The 22,519-nt window shown below is 56.1% G+C and overlaps 1 protein-coding gene across 1 annotated transcript in view; it reads left to right on the forward strand.

Annotated features, from left to right (window-relative positions):
- The first annotated feature begins 955 nt into the window (after positions 1-955).
- LOC115278317 overlaps positions 956-22,519 on the forward strand; it is a 26,461-nt gene continuing 4,897 nt past the window's right edge. Inside the window, exons 1-3 of the mRNA XM_029922759.1 lie at positions 956-1,074; positions 1,669-1,825; positions 2,588-2,791. Of these exons, the coding sequence (XP_029778619.1) occupies positions 956-1,074; positions 1,669-1,825; positions 2,588-2,791 (480 nt within the window). The remainder of the gene's footprint in view (positions 1,075-1,668; positions 1,826-2,587; positions 2,792-22,519) is intronic.

The following is a 22,519-nucleotide window of genomic DNA, read 5'->3' on the forward strand; positions in this document are numbered from 1 at the left end:
TCCACAGGTGGCCGGCTGAGCAAACTCTGGGGCGTCTGCGCTGCGGGACCGGAGTCCGCAGTGAGAAGGCGGGCCTGACGGATCGTGTGGGTGGCCTCAAGGGTGTCTTCCTGAGTGAAAACGTCAGCCCCACAAGTTTAGAGCTCTAGGATTCCGTTCATACAGATTTCTGTAAAGGCCAAATCACAGAGCTGGAGAAGGGACTGGCCGTGGCCAGGGGAGGGGGTGGGGCAGGAGGTGGCCCTGGGGGGGATGGGCAGCTCGGGGACCTGAGATGGGGTGGCTCTGGGTCCCAGCTGTGCCGGTGTCCCAGGAATGTGCTCATATGACACGACTGCAGGCTCACTAAGTCGTGTGAGCCGGGGGTCTACAGAACGGCTCTGGGTCATTTCCGTGTTCGCCTCCTGGTCACGAAGCTCCGCCGCTTTGCGAGGTGTCGTCACGGGAGAGACTGTGCGCGGGGCGTGAGAATGGCCGTGGTCTTGATGTGAACACCTGGGAATCGTAAGAAAAGCAAACTTCTAATTTTGCCGCGAGAATATCCGGGAGCTTCCGGTTAATGAGCTACGCTTCGGCCGCCCCTGCCACCACCCTGTCCGTCCCCTCCCGGGCCGCCCCGCGTGGGGAGAAGGGCGACTGAGCGCCGCCGCCCGCACCCCGGCCTCGCTGACCAGAGCGGGGTTGTTGGCGCCTCCCTGCAAGGAGTCTTTTCTTCCGGCGGCGGAAACGAGGCGCCGCGTCCGCGCCTCTGTACCCACGAGGCCCTCGGCCGGCCTGCGCCGGGGCCACGTCCCAAAGAGCGAGTGCAGAATGCCCTTCTCCGGCTTTGGTGTGTGGTCGCTGGGCCGCCCAGTCGCCCCCCACCCCCCGACAGCCACCACACAACACGGTCTGCAGTGGCCGGCAATCAAATGTTCCGTCACAACCTGAAATTTTAAAAGTCTTGGCAGAAGTGATGAAGCCGCTTTGCAACGCAAAACCCGTGAGCGGCGTCTGGGCCTCAAAACGACAGCCGGCCGCCCGCGGGGTCCCCGCAGCGCCACCGCTGGACGCCCGGACCTTGGGCCCAGTCCGGTTGGCACCGACTGGGCGCCCTGGGCAAGGCACGCTCCTCCCAGGTCCTCGCCTCCTCGTCTGTAAGACACGGTAGCGGCCCTAGGAGCCTGCTCTTCCGTTCCTTCCAGCAAAAACGGTCTTCGGTCCTGCAGATCTTTGAGATGTTTCTCCAGTCATGCGCTGTTCTCGTGAGCTTATCTTGCCAAGTGGTGCCCTTGACCTAAGGAGAGAACGAAACTTCCAGTCATCCCACTTTAGCGCACGGAAAATTGTAGAACAGGGTGCGGTGATTTCTGGCAAGATCTGACCTCAGCATTAGCGTCCTTTTGGCTACGGGGAAAGCAGACCCGTGGCCGTTCACGGAAGTCCCTGGAGGGTCCAGGTATTCGAGCCACATCCTGGAGGCGTAAAGGAAGGTCCCCACCATCGGCTCCGCCACTCCCGCTGGGCCCCTTCTGACTTCTGGGCTGTGAGGTCTTCAGTTTCCCTGGCCCTGAGCCCGGGACCGTGTGGCACTGGCTGTCCACATGCCTCCGCTGCCCCCCCCCCCCCGCCCTGGCAGGTGCCATGCTGATGGCCCCTCTCCCTCCTCTCCCCTTCATGGCCTCCTAGTTTCACCTCTGCTCCTGGTCTCTCGGCCGCCGGAGGCCTGGGCGGTTCCCAGCACCACCAGCTGCAGCGGCGCCGCTGGCCAGTCACGGAGCGTGACCCTGTGCGTGTGCACACGCAGCCAGTGGCCGTGGGCCTTGGCGTGGCGCTGAGGTGCTGTGTCAGGCCCCGGGACACAGGGCTTCGGCCAGCTCTTCTCGAGTTCCCTCTCAAACCTGCTTTGTCTCTTGATGCTTTGTTGTTGTTGTTGTTAGACTTTTATTCTCTTTCTCAAACTACCACTCAGTCTGGTAACTTTAAGTATCTTTTGAGAACAAAGCAAACCTATTTTCTCTTGATTGGGCTTTAATTCACTGCATTGTTTTAAGGTTCTGGTAATTTATAACCAGGTATCAAGAAGTTGCCTCAAAGTTCATGAATATTTGTCACTGTGGCAAAGAGACGGGTGGCCCGACACTGATGTTTATGACGGTTTTTACTGTTTTGGGAAGAGAATCATCCCGTCGTCACTGGAAGAGAACTTCCCCAAATAGCACCCAGAAACGACTCTGCATCCGGACAGCCGGGGCTTCGCTCATGCGCGTGAAGGCTGTCCGTGCAGGAGCTCATCTGTCCTCAAGGTCCACTTGGATTCCTGGTACTGTGTCTCTTTGTGGGGATTGCCTGTTTGAGGTTAGTAGTGAGTTGAGGGATGTAGTTCACATTTCATCTCAAAACATCTTGTAGAAAGCCACACACACACACACACACACACACACTTACTTCCTTGAGGCAACCCAGACCTAGAGATAGAGATTCTGACTAGACATGACCTGGCCCCACCTCTGTCCCGTCACGGGACCTGTGCAGACAACTTCAAGGTCCAAAGTCAAATCTTACTGAGATCCTTCTGCCTCACACTTAAAAACATTCCCATTCTCAGTCCCTGAATCCTGAGCTGGGAGGGCAGCGCCCACGCCTCCGCGAGCCCCCGGTGAGGCACGAACCGAAGGCCCGCGGGAGCCAGGAAGACTGTAGAGAGGTGGGCTGCTGCGGAGGGAGAGTCCAGGGCTGCCTCCTGCAGTCGGGGAGGGTTCGAGGTCACAGACGGGCCCGTCAGCCGGGGGCCTCCGGCTCTTTCTACCAGGTAAGCAGCCGCTGACAGTCTTGTCTCTGTAAAGATCATGTATCTTGAATTGCTGCTTTCTCAACAAAAATTACCCCAGAAGCACACTTTTCAAAGTTCCTGCACTAAAAAAAATTCAGGAGAAGCAGTTTACAAAGAAAATAAATCTCTTTCACTGCTCAAAAGCACTTTTTTTTTTTTTTTTGGTAATTTATACTAAGCCCTTTAGAATGTCATATTGGTCCTTTATTAGTAACCTGGACAATATGATTAGGCTCCAAAAAATGTCTACTTGGTAGTGACTGCATTCACGCTCTGAACTTTAAAGAGGCTGCTTGGCTGTGGCCAAAGCATGCTCCATCTTTTAATTTTTTGCAACAACAAAAAAGCAGAAGATAATAAAATGTGTGGTGAGATCAGGCATTCAAGGAAACACACGTGGTAACTGTTAAGTGTGCCGCAGGAGTATAGATTTATTTAGTGGACTATTTAGATGCCGTCGTTTGGAAGGGACTCTAACTTTCATTTTCTGGATTGGAGTTAACTTTAAATTATAATTGCAAAAATGATTTTGTTAAAACGCAGAGACGTGTAGTTTTCAGAAACATTCATTTTGTGGTGACAAAAGCATTTTTCCTCTCAGACGTTATCTCCTCCTTATTACGTGTTGCGGCACATTTGTGTTTTGTTTAGATGTTGCCACAAATAGCGTCAACTAAGTTGCTAAGTTAAAATAAGTGAGGGAATCCTGTGCTTGTGCTTAGGAAAGAAGACAATGAGAGCATTAGCTACATTAATTGAGAAGCATTTTGACCACACTGATCAGGACCGTGGAGCAAAAAAAAAGAAGAAACAAGGAGAGAAACAGAAAAAAACCGAAGCCAAACCGGCAGACGACAGCGCCCACACCCCGGAGCCACAGCCGAGCCTTTAACCTTCACAGAGAGATCTTGTTGTGCTTTTAGGAAGTCCCTAATATTTTTCTGTTTCCCCCCCAAGTCGCTTCACTGCCCATATGTTATTTAAATGCTGATAATCTTGTTCATGGACATTTCAATGAGCCACAGCGGACATAAAATGCTTCCTCTTATAATAGGTGCAAAGTGAGTTATTGTCACCACGCAGATATGAAAACAGGACGTGAGAAGAGAATCTTGCCTAATCTCTGTGATGCGGGTGCATGAGGGCGCTAACATGGTCACCTGAATTATGCATGTCTATTGTGCTCGAATATCATAAATCTGGGGATGAATACCCTCCAAATCATTTTCAGTCCATGAACATTTATACACAGAGCTCTGGAGCACCGCAAAGACAATTAGTCATATTTGTATGCCGGAATTAATTGAGAGTGAGATGCAGGAGGCAGAACAAGAGAACAAAGAATGCTTTTTGTCAGTTCTTCCAACTGACAGGGATAATTAGCTATATGAAATTGAAATTCCTCAGCAGGGGGCTTCTGTTGACAATGAAGTTTCTTTTGATTCCATTCTGTTATTCTTTTACGCTGTCATCTGTGGTAATTTGTTATTCAGCTTGAAGCTTAAAAAAGCAAAGCATTCCGCTTTTATGAGTAGATGATGTCAGTTTGTACACTGCTGGGAAATAGATATTAAATGTAATCTTTAAACTAAAAAAAAAAAAAAGGAAGAAAGAAAAGAAAAGAAAAAAATAAACTCAGTTAAAGAGACAGTGCGCCGTTTACCCGGCCTGCAGAGGAGAAACTTTACGAGACGCTGTCAGAACGTGCTCGGGGGAACTTGAAGTTGTTGGGGCCCCATTAATCCGGGGCCTTCGCCGCGGCTCCGACTATGCTTCTAAGTGGATGCGATTCAGTGCGGGGCTCCAATGCGCAGCGCGGCTGCTCCCTTCCTTAATCTTGTCGCCTTCCCCCCCTGCTGTGTCCACGATCCCGAAGCATCACTCACAGCTGACCTCGCACTGTGCTTTCCTCTGCGCCAGGCACATTCTGAAGAAAGGAATCTAAAGGAAACCTTGGAGCAACCGCCTTCCTCCAAGTCCGGCCCGACGTCCGATGAACTGGGCTCCTGGGTGGACGGACTCTGGGCGGATCTCGCACTTTGGGCTTCGGGATGCCGGCCGTTGGCTTGCAGCGCTTTGACGCTTCGGGTCTTTCCATCTGCAGAGAGATGGCGCCTCGGGGTGTCGCAGACCTGGGTCCACATCTTGTCCCTCTGGCTCTGGTCACTTCTGTGACTCGTGGGCAACACTTTGTCCCCAGAGCCGCCCCCCTCGTCTGCAGAGAGAGGTCACTGCCCCGCTGACTCCCTGTTTCTGGGAGGAGGGGCTTACGTGCAGGCCAGCCTGAAGGGCCCCTCTGGAAAGTCAGGTCCCGGGTCCCGCGCTTGACGCCTGCCGAGGACCTCAGGCCGACGGCACTGGGGTCGAGCCCAGTGCCTGGCTCAGCTGGGGTGCCCAGGCCTGGCACAGTTGCTCACACAGCGCGACATTTCCTGAAGTTTTGTCCAGGGCAGGCGGCACCCTGAGCCCAGCACGGTGTGTTCACACGAGGTTCCTTGAGCCCTTCACCAGTGTCACGGGTTGAACACTTGGAGCGGGTACGGGGCCCTGGCCACTCAGGTGGTTCTTACTCCGAGGAGGAGCCTGGGAAGCACTGGGGCCACAGGGGGCCGTCTCCCCACGGCTTACCCGCAGCGCCGAGACGCGGACCCGCGCTCCTCTTGCTTCTGCTTCATCAGCTGGAGCCTTCATGCCGGAGGCGCTGCTCACCGGCGCCTCCATCATCCTGCAGGCACAGGTGCCGCACGCGCGAGGAATGTCCCTTCAGAACAAGCCGCCTCCAGGGAGCCGCCCGGCTGCTGCTGGCTCTCAGGGCCGCACCGGGGCCCAGGACGGAGTGGGGTGCAGACACAGGAGCTTTGGACTGAGGCGGAGGATGCACACGGCGGTTGTGCGTGGACACACTATGCTCCTGATGGAGCATGAAGTCCAGGGAAGCCCAATGTAACTCATGCGTAATTCTCATGTTCAAGGTCTGATCGCTGAGTAAATGGCCTCTGGAGCCAGAGCTGACTGCACACGTTTGTCTCCACACACCCGCCACAGACTCGAGACTCGGACAGTTTCCTCCTCCTTAATTTTGATCGGTTTCCCTTCCTTTCTTTCTTGACATTTTCCATCAAACATTCTGAGCTTTCTGCTGCCTGTTTCTCCAATCCTTCCCTCTCCAGTCTCCTCAGAGGTTGGAAGGCTTCTTTGCTCAAAATGCAAGTTCCTTAATCAAAATCAGCATCCTGGTGACTGAATTAAAAGAAACAACAACATGAAAATCTAACCTTGTCAAACCAAAAATCTCATGAGGTGTTGGCCAACACCGAGCCCAGCTTACCACTGTGCAGGCAAATACACCCTAGGGCCTCGCCGAGCAAGCCGGTGTTGAGAGCAAAGAGCCGTATTTAACTAAAGAAACACTTTATGCAAATTTCAGGAGGAAATGCCAAGACAAGGAAAAGGTCGCCCATCAATATAAGAAACAGTCAAGACAGAAAAGCATAGCTGAATACATACACATCTGGAAAAGTATTTTAGGGATAGACTCAGTGAACTTCAAACCAAACCAAGACCATAATTTTTTTTCCAGGGCTGGATTAAAGTCAAGATCGAAGTCCACTTCCCTGCCGCAAATGTCTCTGAGGTGTCCAATGAACACCACTGGCAGCTGTAGAAATGAGTTCTTGTTGTGGTTCATAGCCTCGCAAGCTGGACCTTCAGAAATCCGGGTCCGCGGAAGGGCCTGGAGCCGAGAACTACTTGCTGTTTTCGGGATGGACGTAGCTGATCGGGGGTGGGGCACAGGTGGGAGGCCGGAGGGAACACGAAGCCACCGGACGCTGGGCTGCTGGCCTGCACCTCCAGGTTCTGTGCGGGGACCTCCTGTGGACCCGCCGTCGCCCTTAGGGGCCTGCTGTGTACGCAGCGACCACAGGAGGCCCAGCACACGTCCGACCGGGCTGCTCCAGACGGAGTGTAACAGCGTCAGAAGGCGTCCTGGTGGGGCCGGTCTCGCCTGCAGCCCCGGGAAAGCCGGGGTAACAGCTAGCGCTGGATTCTGACCTGCTCAGTGATTGTCAGGTTTTTGACCTTTTGCTCATTTCTTTGACCCCTCCGATAGTCGGATGAAGACAACATTTAGGAGGTAAAGGTCTGAGCTATGCATATGTCTGATCAATACAAATAAGTAACTGGGATTATTCACCCTGGAGAAGAGAAAGCTAACTAATGATAAAGTGATAATCATTCATAAATTATAGAGAACAGTTTTACAACCATCCCTCTTCAGTAAAACAGGAAATATTTTACTTAACTTTCAGCAAGAAAATGTATGCTGAGGGATTTCCTGGAGGCAAGGCTCAGTGATGCAAGAATGGTCCCCCTGGGTGTGTGGGCCCCGACCCAAGAGAGCGGTGCGTTGTGAGGCCCAGGAAGAGCCTTCGTCCCTACAGAGCGCACAGTCTAGTGGGAAGAGAAACACAGCGCGTGACCAGCTTTGAGCAGCCCTGTAGGTGCCCAGGGGTCTCGGGAAACAGAGTGGGGGCTTCTTTAAGGAACAATTATTTAGGACTAACTGGATTTGTTGGAATCAGAGGTTCAAGAGTTTTAATGTAGGGAGAAAGTGATCAGACTGTCCCCAGGGGTCAGCAAAAAGTGATTGGTGCATAGTAGGTCCTCAGTAGACAATTACCAAGTGAGTTAAGATGTGAATCCTATCATTTAAAGTCAAGAAACATGTCTTGAGCACCTACTATGTGCAAAACCCTGCGTGAGGCTTTTTGTAGGGTAAACAGGGAGAGCAGACATTCCTCTGGGAAGTCCACACGACCTGTAATTCGAGCAGAATGTGGACACGTCTCCCAACTCAGCCGCACCACCGGAACCTCACCAGGTCCTGGATCCTGGAACTATGATTCGGCAGACAAGGCGGGCTCAGGTGAACTTCTGGTGGTTTCCTAGTATATCAATGGCTGAAGGCACATGGAATTCTCTGAGCGCTAGTAAACACGTAAGAAAGTGGAAAGGTTACTCTGTTACTCACTTACACTTTTCATGGGACTCTAATTTTGGACACAAGATGCTCTCAACTTGGATAGACATGCTATACTATAAATCTATAAATTTTAGATAATTTGTCTTGTAATAATCTTCATATTAAGGTTCTGGTTTAGCATCACTTGCCGATCTGGGAAGCTCTGCAAGTGGCCCCCAGAGCCACGGTGCTCAGTGCGGACCAGCCTTTGAGGTGATTGAGTCGGCTTCCTTCAAGGGTGCTGTGATGGTGCTGGCTGTCCGTGGTGTGGGAGCGAGGCGGCGCTCTGGGGACAAATTAGCTCGGCAATCACTTATCTTCCCGGAGGAGGACATTGGGTTTGAAACTTCTGGCCCAGGGAAGTGTCAGACACCCCTTGAAGGAAACCATCTCTAACGATCCTCGCACTGGGGAATAGCTTGATTTGTTTGTACCCTTTAGTTCAGAGGTGCTTCTATCTGAGGATCTTAGGAGCAATGTGAGAAACATGTTAAAAATGAGTCTCCCTCCCCTCCCCCGGCAGGGATCAGGGTTCGGGAAGCCTGGGGTGGGGCTCAGCCACCTTCTCTGTACACGTGGCTCCCAGATGGTTCACCCTGTCCCCTGTGGAGGTGGTGCTGGCTGCTCTGTGTCAGACAGTGTGGAGCGCCGCCTGTCGCCAGGCCTCAGGCAGGACGTGGACGGGATGGCGCGGGTCCGAGGAAGAGTGGCGACGCTCCTCCCTTTGCTGGAAGGGTTTGCTCTTGTCCTTTCAGACCCCCTCCCTTCCATGAAGAGGCAGGCACGGTTGAGTGTCAAAGGGGTAAACGCCCTTTTAGGCCAGGGGTGGACAGCACCCGACACGGGCGTCCGGGGGCCACGGCAGGCTTCCCTGCTGGTCTGAGGGCACTTTGGGGGCTTTTCTCTGTGAACATCTTTGCGCTTGGAGATGCGCCTTGGACTTCCGGCGTGGTCTAAAGGAGGCTACGTGTAGGGAGCGATGGCGATGGCAGTGGTGATGAAAGTGCCAAAATACAGCAGCATGTGGTTCCTGATGGCGGTGCCAGGCGCTTGGATGGACGGTCTCCTGTGAGTCCCGGAGCAGCCCTGTGCCATGCGGTTACAGGTATGTACACACACGTGCACACACACAGTACACATGCAGCACACGCACATGTACACATGCACTCACACGTACACACTCAGTACACACGCAGCACACACACACATGTACACACTCAGCACACACACAGCACACACACGTACACACTCAGTACACATGCAACACACGCACATGTACACATGCACTCACACACGTACACACTCAGTACACACACAGCACACACGTACACACACTTACATGTACACACTCAGCACACATGCAACACATGCACGTGTACACATCACTCACACATGTACATGCTCAGTACACATGCAACACACATGTACACACTCATATACCTGCACATACACACACTCACACTCATAATACACACGTGTTTACGTGTATTTGCAGTCATGTAGACATGTCACACACATGCCTGTATACATATACACCTATATACACACTGCTCGTATGTGATATGTATATACACACATGCATATATACACACACACACTTGTATATATGTACACGCATGTGTATACATTATACACAAATATGGGTTTTTTTGGACACACACAGCATAGACCGCTGACCCTCATCATTTGTGGAGTCTCTGTGTGAGAACTCATTTGCTCAGTTGGTGACCCAAGTCCACACTCACGGGACTCCTGTGGTCAACTGTGGACATGCACAAACGTGGTTGTCTCACGTGTTCCCAGTGGACGTGGAGTAAGTTGACGCTCTGCCTTCTTCAGCGTCCTGTGAGCGCAGGCCCGTTTCACGGTGTCTTCAGTGCGCATTCCTCATACTTCTGTCATTTTGTTGGGGATTCACCACGTAAGACAGTCCCCAAGTGTGGTGCCGAGGAGCCCCATCCCGGCCCGCGGTGCGGTGGGCACCGCAGCAGTAAGGTGAGATGCGGCGTCCTCGGACGGAAACGCACTGTGCTGAGGTGACTGTTGGCTGCTGGGTTACAGTGTAGGGACCAGAGGGGTCTGATCCTGATTCTCAGGAGCAGTGTGCAGTGCCCACCGACTCAGCGTGTGCAACTCTGGGGGCATAGTGGTGCGAGCGGCAGAGAACGTTTCTAATACAGGTCTGTCAGACCGGCCACGGGTGTGCGAAACGCCCATCAGCTCACCCAGTGAGGAGCTGGTGTCGGAATCAAGGTACAAGAGACTCCAGGACTCACGCGTAGTTGCTGGCCCTTCCCTGGAACATGTCTGGGAGGCGGCGCAGGGACCCGTCCCCACAGGTTTTCTCTGTGCACGGCGGGGAGGGAAATGCCCGACTCATGGTTTTAAAAGCTAAATGAAAGATTAAAAATGATAATAAGTGACCTTGTTCAGAACAGCTCATTGTACACAGGGATGCCCGGGCAGCTGGGCAGTGCACGGGCCCAGGGGACGAACAGACTCGTTTTCTTGTTGATGTGGCTCATCAGACAGTTCTCGACAATCACATCGTCATGTCTACTGTTCTTCTAAAATCGTTTTAATGGTTACCTTTTTTCTTTCTCCATGTTTATTATACTTTTAGTGGTGAAAATCCTACATGAGTAAAGAAAATTGTATTAAAGAATACTTTTTTTGGTCTAGAGTTTGATCATGATGGAAAAGCTAGCCAGTTTTTTCCTTCTCAGTATTTTTGTTTTATACCCCTGTTCGCAGCACCTTCGCCCCTCAGCAGGTGTTGAGGTCCTTGAAATTGGCTCAAGTCGTGGTTGTAATGCCTCCGCAAAGAGCACTTGCTCAGGAGACTGAACCTCAAACAGAAGGTGAATGAACACATGTGGAGCCTTCCTCCGTCCGCGCTCCACGTTTAGTTTCTCCGGTTTGTCAGTGACCACGACCCTCACAGACACGGTTCTCAGGTGCGTGGGGGGCTCTGTGAGGAGCAGCCGGGCCTGCATCCTCCTCTGCGCCCCCAAACACCCAGCCCGGGCCTCACACACGGGTCGTGTAAGTGGAGAAATGCGTGGATTCCTCGCTTGGAGGTACCTCGGCTGAAGAGGTCTCCAGCGGCACGTGCACACGACCCTTTTGAACAAAGACATTGCCGTCTCCTTGTCTGACAGTTACTCATTTCACCTACCGGCTGAGCGCCTACTGTGTGCCGGCTCTTGGGCAGCGGATGCTGTCAGCAACGTCCCAGCCCGTCTGTGCTCAAGGAGCAGATTCTTTCCAGAAGTTGCCCTTGTGTGTTTGCAGCTGGACTTTATAGCTTAGTTCCTAGAGGTGCGATCCGCGGTGATGGAGTGTGCAGGGTGGTCAGGGCAAGGTCCTCCAAGCACACTTCCTGTGTGGCCTCCATTGGCTGAAAACCAGCCGCCCGCCCCTCTGGCGTGCCACTTTGAGAGCCGCTTCGTGGCAGCCGGCTCGCGGATCGCCGGGCCTTGCTTCCGGGGGCAGCACCCGCCGCCGCCTTCCCAGGTGCTGGCTGCTGAGTACCCCTGTCAGCGTGGAGGCCAGGGCAGAGCCGCAGCCCACGCGCCCTTTCCCTGGCCCGTGTTTCCAGTAAGACTCAGAGGTCCCCACCCGCTCCGGGCCTGCGGGGCGGCTGGATCCCAGCACCTTTCGTGCTGGATTTTCTGTACTGACGCGTCCGGCGTTTCAGCAGACGCAGACGGGACTCTCTTCGCTGTGCCGCGGACCTGGGCTCGCACCGTTAATCCCAGGTGAGCTTGGAAGAAAGCCTGTCTCCTGCTTGTTGATGTTGAAGGAGCGAGTGAAGATGTGACCGCGGGTTCCTGTGAACTTGGGGGACTCGGCTCTGCGCCCTCTCTCGGTCCTGCCGATGGCAACGTCCAGATGCCACTTTCCTTAGTGGCCAAAGGCTTGTGGGGGGGGCAGACCCAGGTTTGAGTCCAGGCCACTCAGGGGTGAGCCGAGGGGCTTGGGCAAGTGGTGTGGCCCCTGCAAGGCCCCCAACGCCCCCTCCTGCTGGGACAGCAGACCTGAATCCCGCGTGTGGCCTCTCGCCATAAGACAGGGCCCTTGGGAGGCTCCACGGGAAACCCTGTGCAGCATCGTCCCCGCGTGTTCCCCGGGCCTGTGAGCCGGGAGCACCCCGTGTGGTCAGAGGTGGTGTCGTGCTCTTCAGGTGTCTGGGAAAGGAGAGAAGAATCCTGTCCCCTTCACACGTCACTCCCACAGCTACGGGCCGGGTCGGTGCAGCGCACACGCCGGTGTCCACGCGTGTGTGTTCACACGGCGGCAGCGATGGCGCCAGGTTGTGAGGGGCGGCGGCCGCGAGCGTCGGAGGCCCGTGTGCTGCGGGCCCGACGCGCGGACTCCGGCCGCCCTGCGCCCTCCAGGTCCCTGCGCAGAGAGAGACGCGTTTTCTCCTCAGAAGGGCTGCGGCGGGACACCGGCGGCCAGGACGACCCGACGGCGTCTTAGTGAAATGTGAGAACAGTCTTACCGACGGAATCGGTTAATTGCCACTCAAACTTCTGTCCCAAGACTTCTATACAGAGGGCGGGGGTTCCTTTTACGGAATTAATAGCTCGCAGGAATCAGACTGTGTCTTTCAAGTGCAGCCGGGGGTCTTGCTGCGTCCCTGCCGTCCTTGCTGGCTGGCCACCAGCTCCATCCTAGGGCGGCGCTGACGCTCGGCTCCATCCGGGCTCCATCCGGGGCTTGATCCAGGGGCGCCGTCCTTGCTCGGCTCCAACCGGGGCTCCATCCGGGCTCCATCCGGGGCTTGATCCAGGGGCGCCGACACTCGGCTCCATCCGGGCTCCATCCGGGGCTTGATCCAGGGGCGCCGACACTCGGCTCCATCCGGGGCTCCATCCGGGGCTTGATCCAGGGGCGCCGACACTCGGCTCCATCCCGGCTCCATCCGGGGCTTGATCCAGGGGCGCCGTCCTTGCTTGGCTCCATCCGGGGCTCCATCCGGGACTCCATCCGGGGCGCCGGCGTCGCGGTCCCAGGCCTCACACCGGGCTGCAGCGGCAGCTGCTCCCTGGGTCCCGCGGTCTCAGCCCGAGCCTGATGCTGGGTCAGAGCCCCTATTAGCCTTCAGACGGTGCCTGTCGTCGTGCAACTGAAGACGGCAAACTGCACCCCGAGTCTGTGTGTGCCGCACTTGGGGCGGAACGCTGACTTTCCCAGGTGGAGGGGCCCCTGGTCCTCCGGGCCGGTCCCTCCGGGGGCTCGGTGCCCGCCCTGCGGCTGGGAGTGGAGTCCTGCCTGCTGGCTTAGGAGTCCCGGCAGGTGGGGCCCACGCTGCAGGGCCCCGGAGGGCCACTCTGCCCATGGCCACTGCCAGGCAGGCTGACGAGTCCCAGCCCAGGTGTCCCGGGAGTGACCTCCAGACGCACGTGTGGCTCTCCTGCTGCAAAGCAGAGGGACGCGACTCTGAGTCCCACTTGGATGCAAACTGTAGAGCATGTCATTTTCTCTCTTCATTGTTTCCACGCCGCCATGGCCTCTGTCAAGGCAACTTGCCTGTGCTGCTCAAGTGCAGAGATACGGCCAGCAGGTGCGTCCTGTTAGCCTCCATCCCCAGCCGCGCCCGCGGGGACAGGTCCTCCTGGCTGTCCGGGACCCCTGCCCAGCCTGCTTCCAGCCTCAGGAAGGAGACCACCCCCTTCCGGTGACTCGTGGAGGGCGTGTTCTCAGGTGGGGGGAGGGGGAAACGCTTGGGCAGGTGGAATGAGCGGATGGGGGCCTGGCTCCGAGGGGAGGAGGGCGCAGGGCACACGTGACTCCGTGGTCTCTCCTGTGCCGTGGCAGTCAGTCATTGCTGAGGAGCTGGTCGTTCGGGTGGAAGGTCCCCGTCTGAGCCGGAGAGCCGCTCGGAGGCCCCACGTCCCGGCAGCTGGGGAGCCCCTGCGGCCGCGCCTGCCCCACAGGGAACCTGCCCCAGACACACCTGTCCCGGCCGAGTTTTAGGGAAGGTGGACAGTGTGCTCAGGGGCTGAGCCGCTGTGAGCTGGGCACATAGGCCTAGGAGTGTGTGTGTGTGTGTGTGTGTGTGTGTGTGTGTGTGTGGACAGGCCGTGCGGGCACACAGGGTCACGACGGCAATCCCGATACCCACGGTCCTGCCCGTCTCCAGCAGGGCAGGACCCAAAAAGAATTCCAAGGAGCATTTCATTCATGGTCACGTGTGAGAAGGTAGTTCCGGAAGATACAGGAGGTGAGCTTGTGTCTGCGGGGCTTCTCCCTGCAGTTCACGCCCTTGCCTCTGGCCGGGACCTGCACAGAGGAGCCGGCGGGGTCCCGGCCCCCTTCTCTGAGAACCATGATCATTGTGAGCCTTCATCCCCGGTCAGCGGAGAGCAGGGCACCGAGCGGGTCAGGACAAATACCCGCTCGAAGTTTAAACCTGGTTCTGCAGTATTAAAGGAGAGAAGGACAGCCAGCGTCCCTGCGCATGTGACAGCCTGTCTGGGAGGCGCACTTTGTGGGCACAAAGAGGTCAGAAGCGCCTCATTAAAAATGTATTGTCAGAAGAAAAGAGCCAATTATGGTTCACATGATATGAGTGATCAATATAATTAAGAAATGAATTCTCAATAAAAAGACCACGAAGGCTGTGTGCGGGCAGAATTGATATTGTATGGACTAATTAAATATTTATCGGGTGTCAGCAGAGCGGCGCTGGATGCTAAGGGGCACACAGAATGCACTTCCGTCTCTAAGGCCTGCTCGTGCACGGCAGGCAGGCGGAGCGGCCGTGGTCAGTGTTATGCAGGGGGGCGGGGAAGGGAAGGCTTTCCGGTATGCGGCTGTTTCCGGACCCACCGTTCAAGCTGAAATCATCAGGGAAAATCCATTTCAGAAAGTATCAGGGGCACCTGGAGGCTCAGTTGGTTAGGCTCTTGGTTTCAGGCTCAGGTTATAATCGCGTGGTTTCATGAGTTCAAGCCCTGCCTCAGGCTCTGCTGACAGCACGGAGCCTGCTTGGGATTCTCTCTCTCTCTTTCTCTCTGTGTGTGCCTTTACCCCCCTGTATCTGTTTCTCTCTAAATAAATAAATAAACTTAAAAAAGCATCAGTCATATTATAATATAACTTTACTTCTTTGGTCAACAATATAGATTCTGTGCCCTTTGGGAGCAAAATAGCTGGGGTGACCGAATACATGTTTGCTCTCTTGGTTTGAAAATGGAAACAGAAAGAGGAAGTAAATTAGATTTTTGGAAAACACACAAAACTGTTTTAGTAATGGGGGTGTGATGCAAAGTACGTGTCGTGTGTCGGTCAGGACACCTGATGTCAGCGACTGTTGGGCAAGAGCCTCACTGTCCTCCCTGGGTGCGGGTGCGGGTGCGGGTGCGGGCCTGGGTGCCGGTGCCAGTGCGGGCCTGGGGGCTGGTGCGGGCCTGGGTGCCAGTGCAGGCCTGGGTGCCGGTGCGAGTGCAGGGACCAGTGTGGGCGTGGGTGTGGTGTGGATATAAGTGCAGGTGTGGGTGCGGGTGCAGGGGCAGGCGTGGGTGCAGGTGCGGATGCGGGTGCAGGGGCAGGCATGGGTGCAGGCGTGGGTGCAGGTGCAGGTGCAGGCATGGGTGCAGGTGCAGGTTCAAGTACTCGTGTGGGTAGAGGTGTGGGTATGGGTGCGGATGTGAGTGCAGGTGCAGATGCAGGTGCGGGTATAGATGCAGGTGCGGGAATAGGCGCAGGTGCGGGTGCAGCGGTGGGTTCGGATGTGGGTGTGGGTGCAGGCGCAGGGACAAGGGCAGGTGCTGGTGCAGGTGCCGGGCCCCTCCATCTGGGGGCTGCATCTTTAGTTCTGGGGATCAGAGCCCCACTCCGTCCTTTCCGTGGGGCCCGTGGTGACCACAAGAGCGTGAAGTTCACCCAGACTCTTAGAGTCAGTTCATCCATGCTCCATAAGCAAAACCCGGTTCACAGGGTTCCAGTGAGAGGCTGTGTCCAAGAAGGAGGGAAACAGATTGGTAAGATTGAAGAGGGTTCGTGTCGGTCTGGGTTGTAAATGCCGCCTAGTGCTGGTGTGAACGTTTTCTTAAAGGGCAAATACAGCACTTGTGAGAATCAGTCGTGGGGCGGCAGCTGTGTGGGCCCTGTTTCCTCTGTAATATTTCTTCCAGGGCCACAGTTTCCCGCTCCGGGAATCCAGCGGCTGCCTTGGACCAGAACCATGTGGTGAGGTGGCCGGAGAGACGGCCGTGGGTATAACCATGGTCAGGGGCTCAATTCGCAGTGGGACAGACCCTTCTGGGAGCAGGAGAGGCGCTCTTCCTTCTGTGAGCGCACTCCTGCAGCCCCAAGGTCAGTGTGTCCCGTGGGTACGAGGAGAGGGAGACGGGTGGCGTCGGTGGGCACAGGCTGGGGACCTCTGGCGGTCACCTGGACGTTGCTTGGGGAGGGCCTCTGTGGGAGGCTCGCTGCTCCCAGTGTGGCCCCTGCGCCTCCCCAGGCCGGTGGCTCAGAGCTGTGCCCTGACTCGCGCCTCAGTGACGGCGATGGGGTGCGAGCAGGCGGGAGGTTCAGGCCCAGAGCCTGGAGCTTTCTGGACCCACGGGGTGGGGGTGGGGGCGACTCAGGAGCCGGTTTTGGAATAAGATAGACGGAGATTTGCTCACTGAGGGTTTGCACACTGCTCTTTTCCATGAGACAACATGGACAAGGGTCTCAGACATGGAAGGGACGGTGTCCTGTTTGGCACAGTAAGACATCTGTGTGAGGGGAGCAAATGGCACCCTAGCTGGTGCCCAGCCCTCCCTCCCGACGCCAGTCCCCAGAGCCCGCAGGCACCCTGGGCCCCTCCCCTGCCTCCTCGTGTCGTCGTGTCACTGCCGGGGCGCCAGCTCTGTTTCCCCCCTGCGGCCCCTGGCCTAAGCCCTGCCTCCGGCGTTGTGGGTCTGGGGTCTCAAGGGTAACGCGGGGACGTTTCGTCACCATTGTCCCCCAGGTGCGATGTGGAAATCAGATGTCTACTGCACGGGGCTCTCCACGAGGGTGAGGGATGTTAAATAAATAGAAATAAATAAATAAATCTGAAAAAGTAACTCACAAACATTTTTGCAAATATAAAGTGCGTGAGCTATTGTGTCCTGAGGGTATAGAATTAACTCGCATGATGATAATTTATATTTTATGTGAGTTTTATTTTTATACACCTGCTTTTCTTTGCAATTCATGAAAAAACATATTGATATCAAGGCAATTGTGCTGTCACAGAATTCATAATCCTAACTGGGAGACTTCACATCACTATGACACGTCTCTTTTATGCTAACTCTAGCAATTTAGAAAAAAATACAGGTTATAAACAGCTAATAAAACTTCCCCATTTGTTATCGGATACATTTTTTTCCGTTCAGCCGTGTCACAGAGCTCCTGTCGGCTCTGAGGAAGTCTGCGGTGGCGGGAGGGGAACGGCTCCCGGGCCCGACGGGAGGAGCTGCCCGGCGGCCGCCTGCTCCGTTACCTGCAGGCCAGTCTCGCCGGACGGCTCAGCGTCTGGGTCTCAGGACTAGAGGCTTTAACTGACGTTTGGAGAATGAGCGCAGGCGTCTGATTCCAAATCTTGGTGGTGTTTGGGAAGCACAGGGTAGCGGTGTGGAGGAGGCACCGGCCCGTGCGCGGTCTGTGGGTCCGACAGTGCCCGTCCCGACAACTCGGCTCGGCGCTGTGCTGCCCGAGCTGCCGGTCAAGCTGGATGCTCAGCAATGGATTCTCAATCTCACGTCGTTTTCACATGTAGTGAAGGATAATTCTGTGCCTTTTTTCAACTATTTAGAAATCATTCTTGGTTCCTAGGCTGCACGGAAAGGTAGCAGCCTCCAGTGTGGGGGCCACGGCGGGCTGAGGCTGGACAGAACGTGGACACTGGACCCAGGCTGCTGGGGTCTCAGCCAGCCTCTGCCATTCATCTCCGTAGGCCTGTGCTTATGTGACCCCCTTCTGATGCCCAGCCTTTGTGTAAGGAGGTCCGATGTTGACCCCAAGGGTTACTCGGAGAGGCGGCACGGGGATATGTGCAGGTGACCCACAGGTGAGTGTGTGGTCTCTCCATGCTTGTTACCATGGGCCCAGTGGATTCACTGATTCCTCGTCACTGAGAAACTACTGAGCTGCCTGGATTTACATAACAGGCTGCTAGGGACCCAAGGAGAGGAGCCGGGCAGGACTGTGGTGCTTCTTTTTGCTTTCATAACTGCACTGCCAGCCTCCCAGTGTGTGTGGGCCTGCCCTGCACCGGGGTCTGCCGTGAACACGGTCTCTGGTGCACACAGGTCTGTCCATGCACACGGGTCTCCTGTGCACACAGGTCTCCCGTGCACACAGGTCTGTTCCTGCACACGGGTCTCCCGAGCACACAGGTCTGTCCCTGTACACTGGTCTGCCCTGCATACTTGGTCTATCTGTGCACACAGGTTTGTCCCTGCACACAGGTCTGTCTGTGCACACAGGTCTGGCCATGCACACAGGTCTCCTGTGCACACAGTTCTCTCATGCACAGAGGTCTGTCCCTGCATACAAGTCTCACATGCACACAGGCCTGTCTGTGCACACCGGTCTCTCATGCCAGACGGGTCTCCCGTGCACACGAGTCTCCCGTGCACACAAGTCTGCCCTGCACACGTGTCTCCTGTGCCCTGTGACCTGCTGTAGTGGTTCACTGTGGGTCTTGATGTTCGAGGCTCGTCCAAGTGGGATGCTTTGTGTTCAGGAGCATGTTGATGTGATGCAGGACCCCCGCCACCCCCTCACCCCTCACACAAACAGGATGCACGGACACACACACACACACACACTCACATAGACACACATACACACAGAAACCCCCACGGACACACTCATACCCCAGAGACACATGCGTACACACTCACACTGTCTCTTTCTTGGGCCATTTTCAGTATTTCTCTCTTAAACAGAACAGCTCTGTTGTAAAAGCAGGACTCGGCTGGACCCTGCCTTCCGCGTGTCCTGCACACGATTTTCTGTGTTACTCAAGGCCCGTGGCTTGGCTGGCCCTGCATGTGAGTGCTGGCTGGTCCTGGGGTCGGGTGGCGTGGCGCTGCGTGTGGCCATGGCAGGAGGCGGTGGAGCCCCCGTGAGGTGCGGATGTGGGGGAGAAGGACGGCGTGTGCAGGGACGCCAAGAGCAGGGCAAAGTGAGCAGCAGCGCCGGAATCGGCGAGGGGTTCATGTGGGAACTCACCTGCAGGTCTGAGGGTCACCCCCAGCTCGACCGAGACCCTGTCCCTCTGCTGATGTGACCCGATGAAAGCCAGAGCGTGGAGGCCTGGGGGTAGATAACCAAACACCCCCACGTTCACATTTTGGTGCAAGACTTGTACTTTGCAGGAGAAATAAAATGAGGCAAACACGCAAACAAACAGAAGACAAGCTCAGCCTTCCGGAAGCCAGACGAGGCACATCGGGTGGATGGGGGACTGGGCAGACCCCGGGGTCCTGCTGAGCCCTGGAAGAAGACGGGCTCAGACTCGGGGTCCCGGCGCCCCACCCCGCACCCCGTAGCCGGGCACTCGGGTAGGAGGTTGCCCGCGTGCTCCTGTCCCGGGCTGCGCAGAGGGCTCACATGGCCCCGGGGGCGGACATGAATTCCCACCCGCCTGCTGCCCCAGGACCCAACTTTTCCCCTTCCCGAGAAAAAACAGTGTTATTATTATATTTGTAATTCCCTGATGCGCGACCCCGCAGCCGGGACCGTCTTACAGAGGATGAATAGAAGGGTGGGGGGCAGGCTGTGTGGCCGGGTTTCAATATCCCCCCTGCGAGCCAGTACGTCATCCGGCTACTCTCTAAGAGGATTTTCAGCAGGCTTGGCTTCGTTATTAAAATAGTAATTAATTTTTTCCTCTTCACAAAACCCAGGGACCTTCAGATGGAGGCCTCGGGAGCGAGGGCAATCTCCTTTTGAAAGTGGCCTTTCTGGAGCCGGTAATCGGCTCTCCAGCCCCACAGCACACATGTTCCCCAGTAAATGTGATTAAAGACCCGCACAAAACCCCCTTGCAGAAAATTAATTCAGTTTCCAGAATAAAAAGTTTGATAAAGTTGTGCAATGCTCCAGCGACAACACATAATGGAAGGGTGAGTTTTATCCCCTTGAAGGATAAGTGAGCGGCCAGAAAGGTCTGGTAGTTCCCAGAGTAAAAACATCTGCTACAGCTAACTCACTTTAGCTTTTGATTGTGAGATTCATTAGTCATATCGGACAGTGGTGGCTCCCCACAGGCTGCTGGGAGGGCCGCCCCGGGGCTGGGGTGCCCGGCCTCCGGCCTGCTCCACCCTGGTGATCTGAATTTCCCTTCCAAGGGGGCTGCGCCAGGCAGGGGTGAGGGCCGGGGAAGCCCCGTCTGCTACTTACTAGCGACTTGATTTCTCTAAATCTCCCTTTTCTGCTCTGCAAAATGGGAGTAATTGTGTCTCCTTTTGGGGTTATCACGAGGATTAGATGAAATAAAAATCAAAAGCATTTAGCCCTGTTCCCAGAACCCAGTGGAGTCAAGAACTGTAGGAAGCCTCCCTTTGTTCAGGTGCTCCGCGGAGGCAGGGAGGACCCGGGAGCTCAGGTGTGGCTCCGGGAGCTGTGCTGGGCTGAACACGGTCCCCCGAAATCCATGTCCACGTGGGACTTAAGACTATGACCTTGTTTGGAAATAAGGTCTCTGCAGATTTAAGGATCTGTGATGAAAGTGTCTATCCATGGGGTTGGCCCTAATCTGATGGCCGCGTCCCCTAGCAGAGGGGAGCGTGGACACACAGGGGCTGGCGGAGGCGGAGGGGTGCTCTGGCCGAGCCCCAGCCGATTTCCGAGTCCCAGGCTCCAGAACCGAGAGGGGGGGCCTCTCCCGCTGTCCGCCTCCAGTCTGAGGCGCCGAATCCTTCCTTCTTTCTCCTCTTGCGGACAGAGAGGCCTCCACGGGGCAGGGGGGCTGTGGCCCGGCCCGCCGCTGTCGTGTGTGTGTGTGTGTGTGTGTGTGTGTGTGTGTGTAGCCGCGGCTCAGCGAACCCTCCCTCCTGCCCTGCGCTGGTGTCTACGCCGCCTCCCACCCGGTCCTGTGGAGGAGCGCCCAGCACGTCCGGCGCGCGGACACGTGGCCGCTGAGAAGGGAACGTAGGGTCGTCGTTCATACTCCGCGGCCTTTCCGCTAAAAAAGCATTTCCCTCCCGCACGTTTGTATAAACGTGGACTCACTTCTCAGCAGAACGAGTTCGGGGGAAGGTCGGGAACGCCCGGCCCGACGGCCCTCCGTGCGGCGTCCCCATAGCCGGACAGAGGAGCACTGTGCGCCGAGCCTCACTGTCCGCCTTCTCCGGAGACAGGGGACCGCGAGTGTCCCCGAACCCGGAAGGCACGGAGACGACTCCCCCTGGCGGCTTCGGAGCTGAAACAGGAGGTGACGTCAGCGAGCGGGGGCACCCCTGGAGCCGGGCGTGTGCGCGTCCCCAGGTCCCGAGGGTGCCGCCCGCGGCCGCGGGAAGGTGCGCGGTGCTTCTACTTCAGTGTAGCATCCGAACCGGCCGCCGGGGGAAGGACGGGCAACCCCTCCATTGGCTTCGTGTGCGGCTCCACGCGGTGGAGACCGTGGGCCAGGACTCCAATGTTAGAACAGCCGCCTTCTTTCTCTCTTCCTCCTCTCCGCCCGCACTCCCCCCCCCCCCGAGTGTGCACAGAGGGCCCTAACCTCCCGCGGCGTGGCAGAAGGTCCTGGAGCCCCGTGTGGGCGCGCTCCCGCAGCCCCCGTGCGATCCCGGCACACCCCCGGGGTGCTCGCGGCCAGGGCGGAGGCGACGCTGTCTTGCACGACAGTTAGGCGGTTAAAGTGCTTCTGGACAGTTCTCAACTTCTGCCACACTTACGTGTCGTGCCCCCATACGGCAGAGGCTCTGCTGGTGTCCTGGCCAGCGGGCCGCCCAGCACGTTTCCACAAGCCTCACACGGGTGTGGACGGCCGTGCCCGGTACACAGTAAGCACTTAATCAGTGTTACAGTTTTTTATTTTAAATTCTTTTTCTTTTTTGAGAGACAGAGACAGTGTGGGCAGGGGAGTGTCAGAGAGAGAGGGAGACACAGAATCTGAAGCAGGCTCCAGGCTCTGAGCTGTCAGCACAGAGCCTGACATTGGGCTCGAACCCACGAACTGTGAGATCATGACCTGAGCTGAAGCCGGTCGCTTAACCGACCCAGCCCCCAGGCGCCCCCCAGTGTTTCGGTTTTAATGTCCTGTCACTGCTTGCACTACTACGATTCCAGCTCCAAAGCGGAAAGGCCTCGCTTTGCTTCCTTAAAAACACACCGTGTGCAAAATTAATTTTTATATCTTGCCATATATTATCCCTTTTATTCAAAATGATGTTAAGCTAGCTCAGATTCGCTTTTCCTGCTGGGAGGTCGGTGCGGCAGGCGCAGTGCGTGCCGTTTAACGCCCGGCTCCTCCCGCGAGCAGGTCCTCCCGGGCTCCTGCAGGTGCGGGAGGCCAGGGGTCCAATTACTCGTCGGACATTAAAGGACAGGAAAAGGCTGTCAGGCCCCAGAGGAAGTATCTGTAGAGAAAGGAGGACAGCAGCAGGTGAAGTGCTAATTAACGTCCAGTGTCCGCGCCGCGCCGGGGGACGGAAGCGGTCAGAGGCAGAGCCCGCCCTGCTTTC

Source organism: Suricata suricatta, chromosome 14 (assembly GCF_006229205.1).
Source record: "Suricata suricatta isolate VVHF042 chromosome 14, meerkat_22Aug2017_6uvM2_HiC, whole genome shotgun sequence".
In the NCBI taxonomy this organism is placed as follows: Eukaryota; Metazoa; Chordata; class Mammalia; order Carnivora; family Herpestidae; genus Suricata; species Suricata suricatta.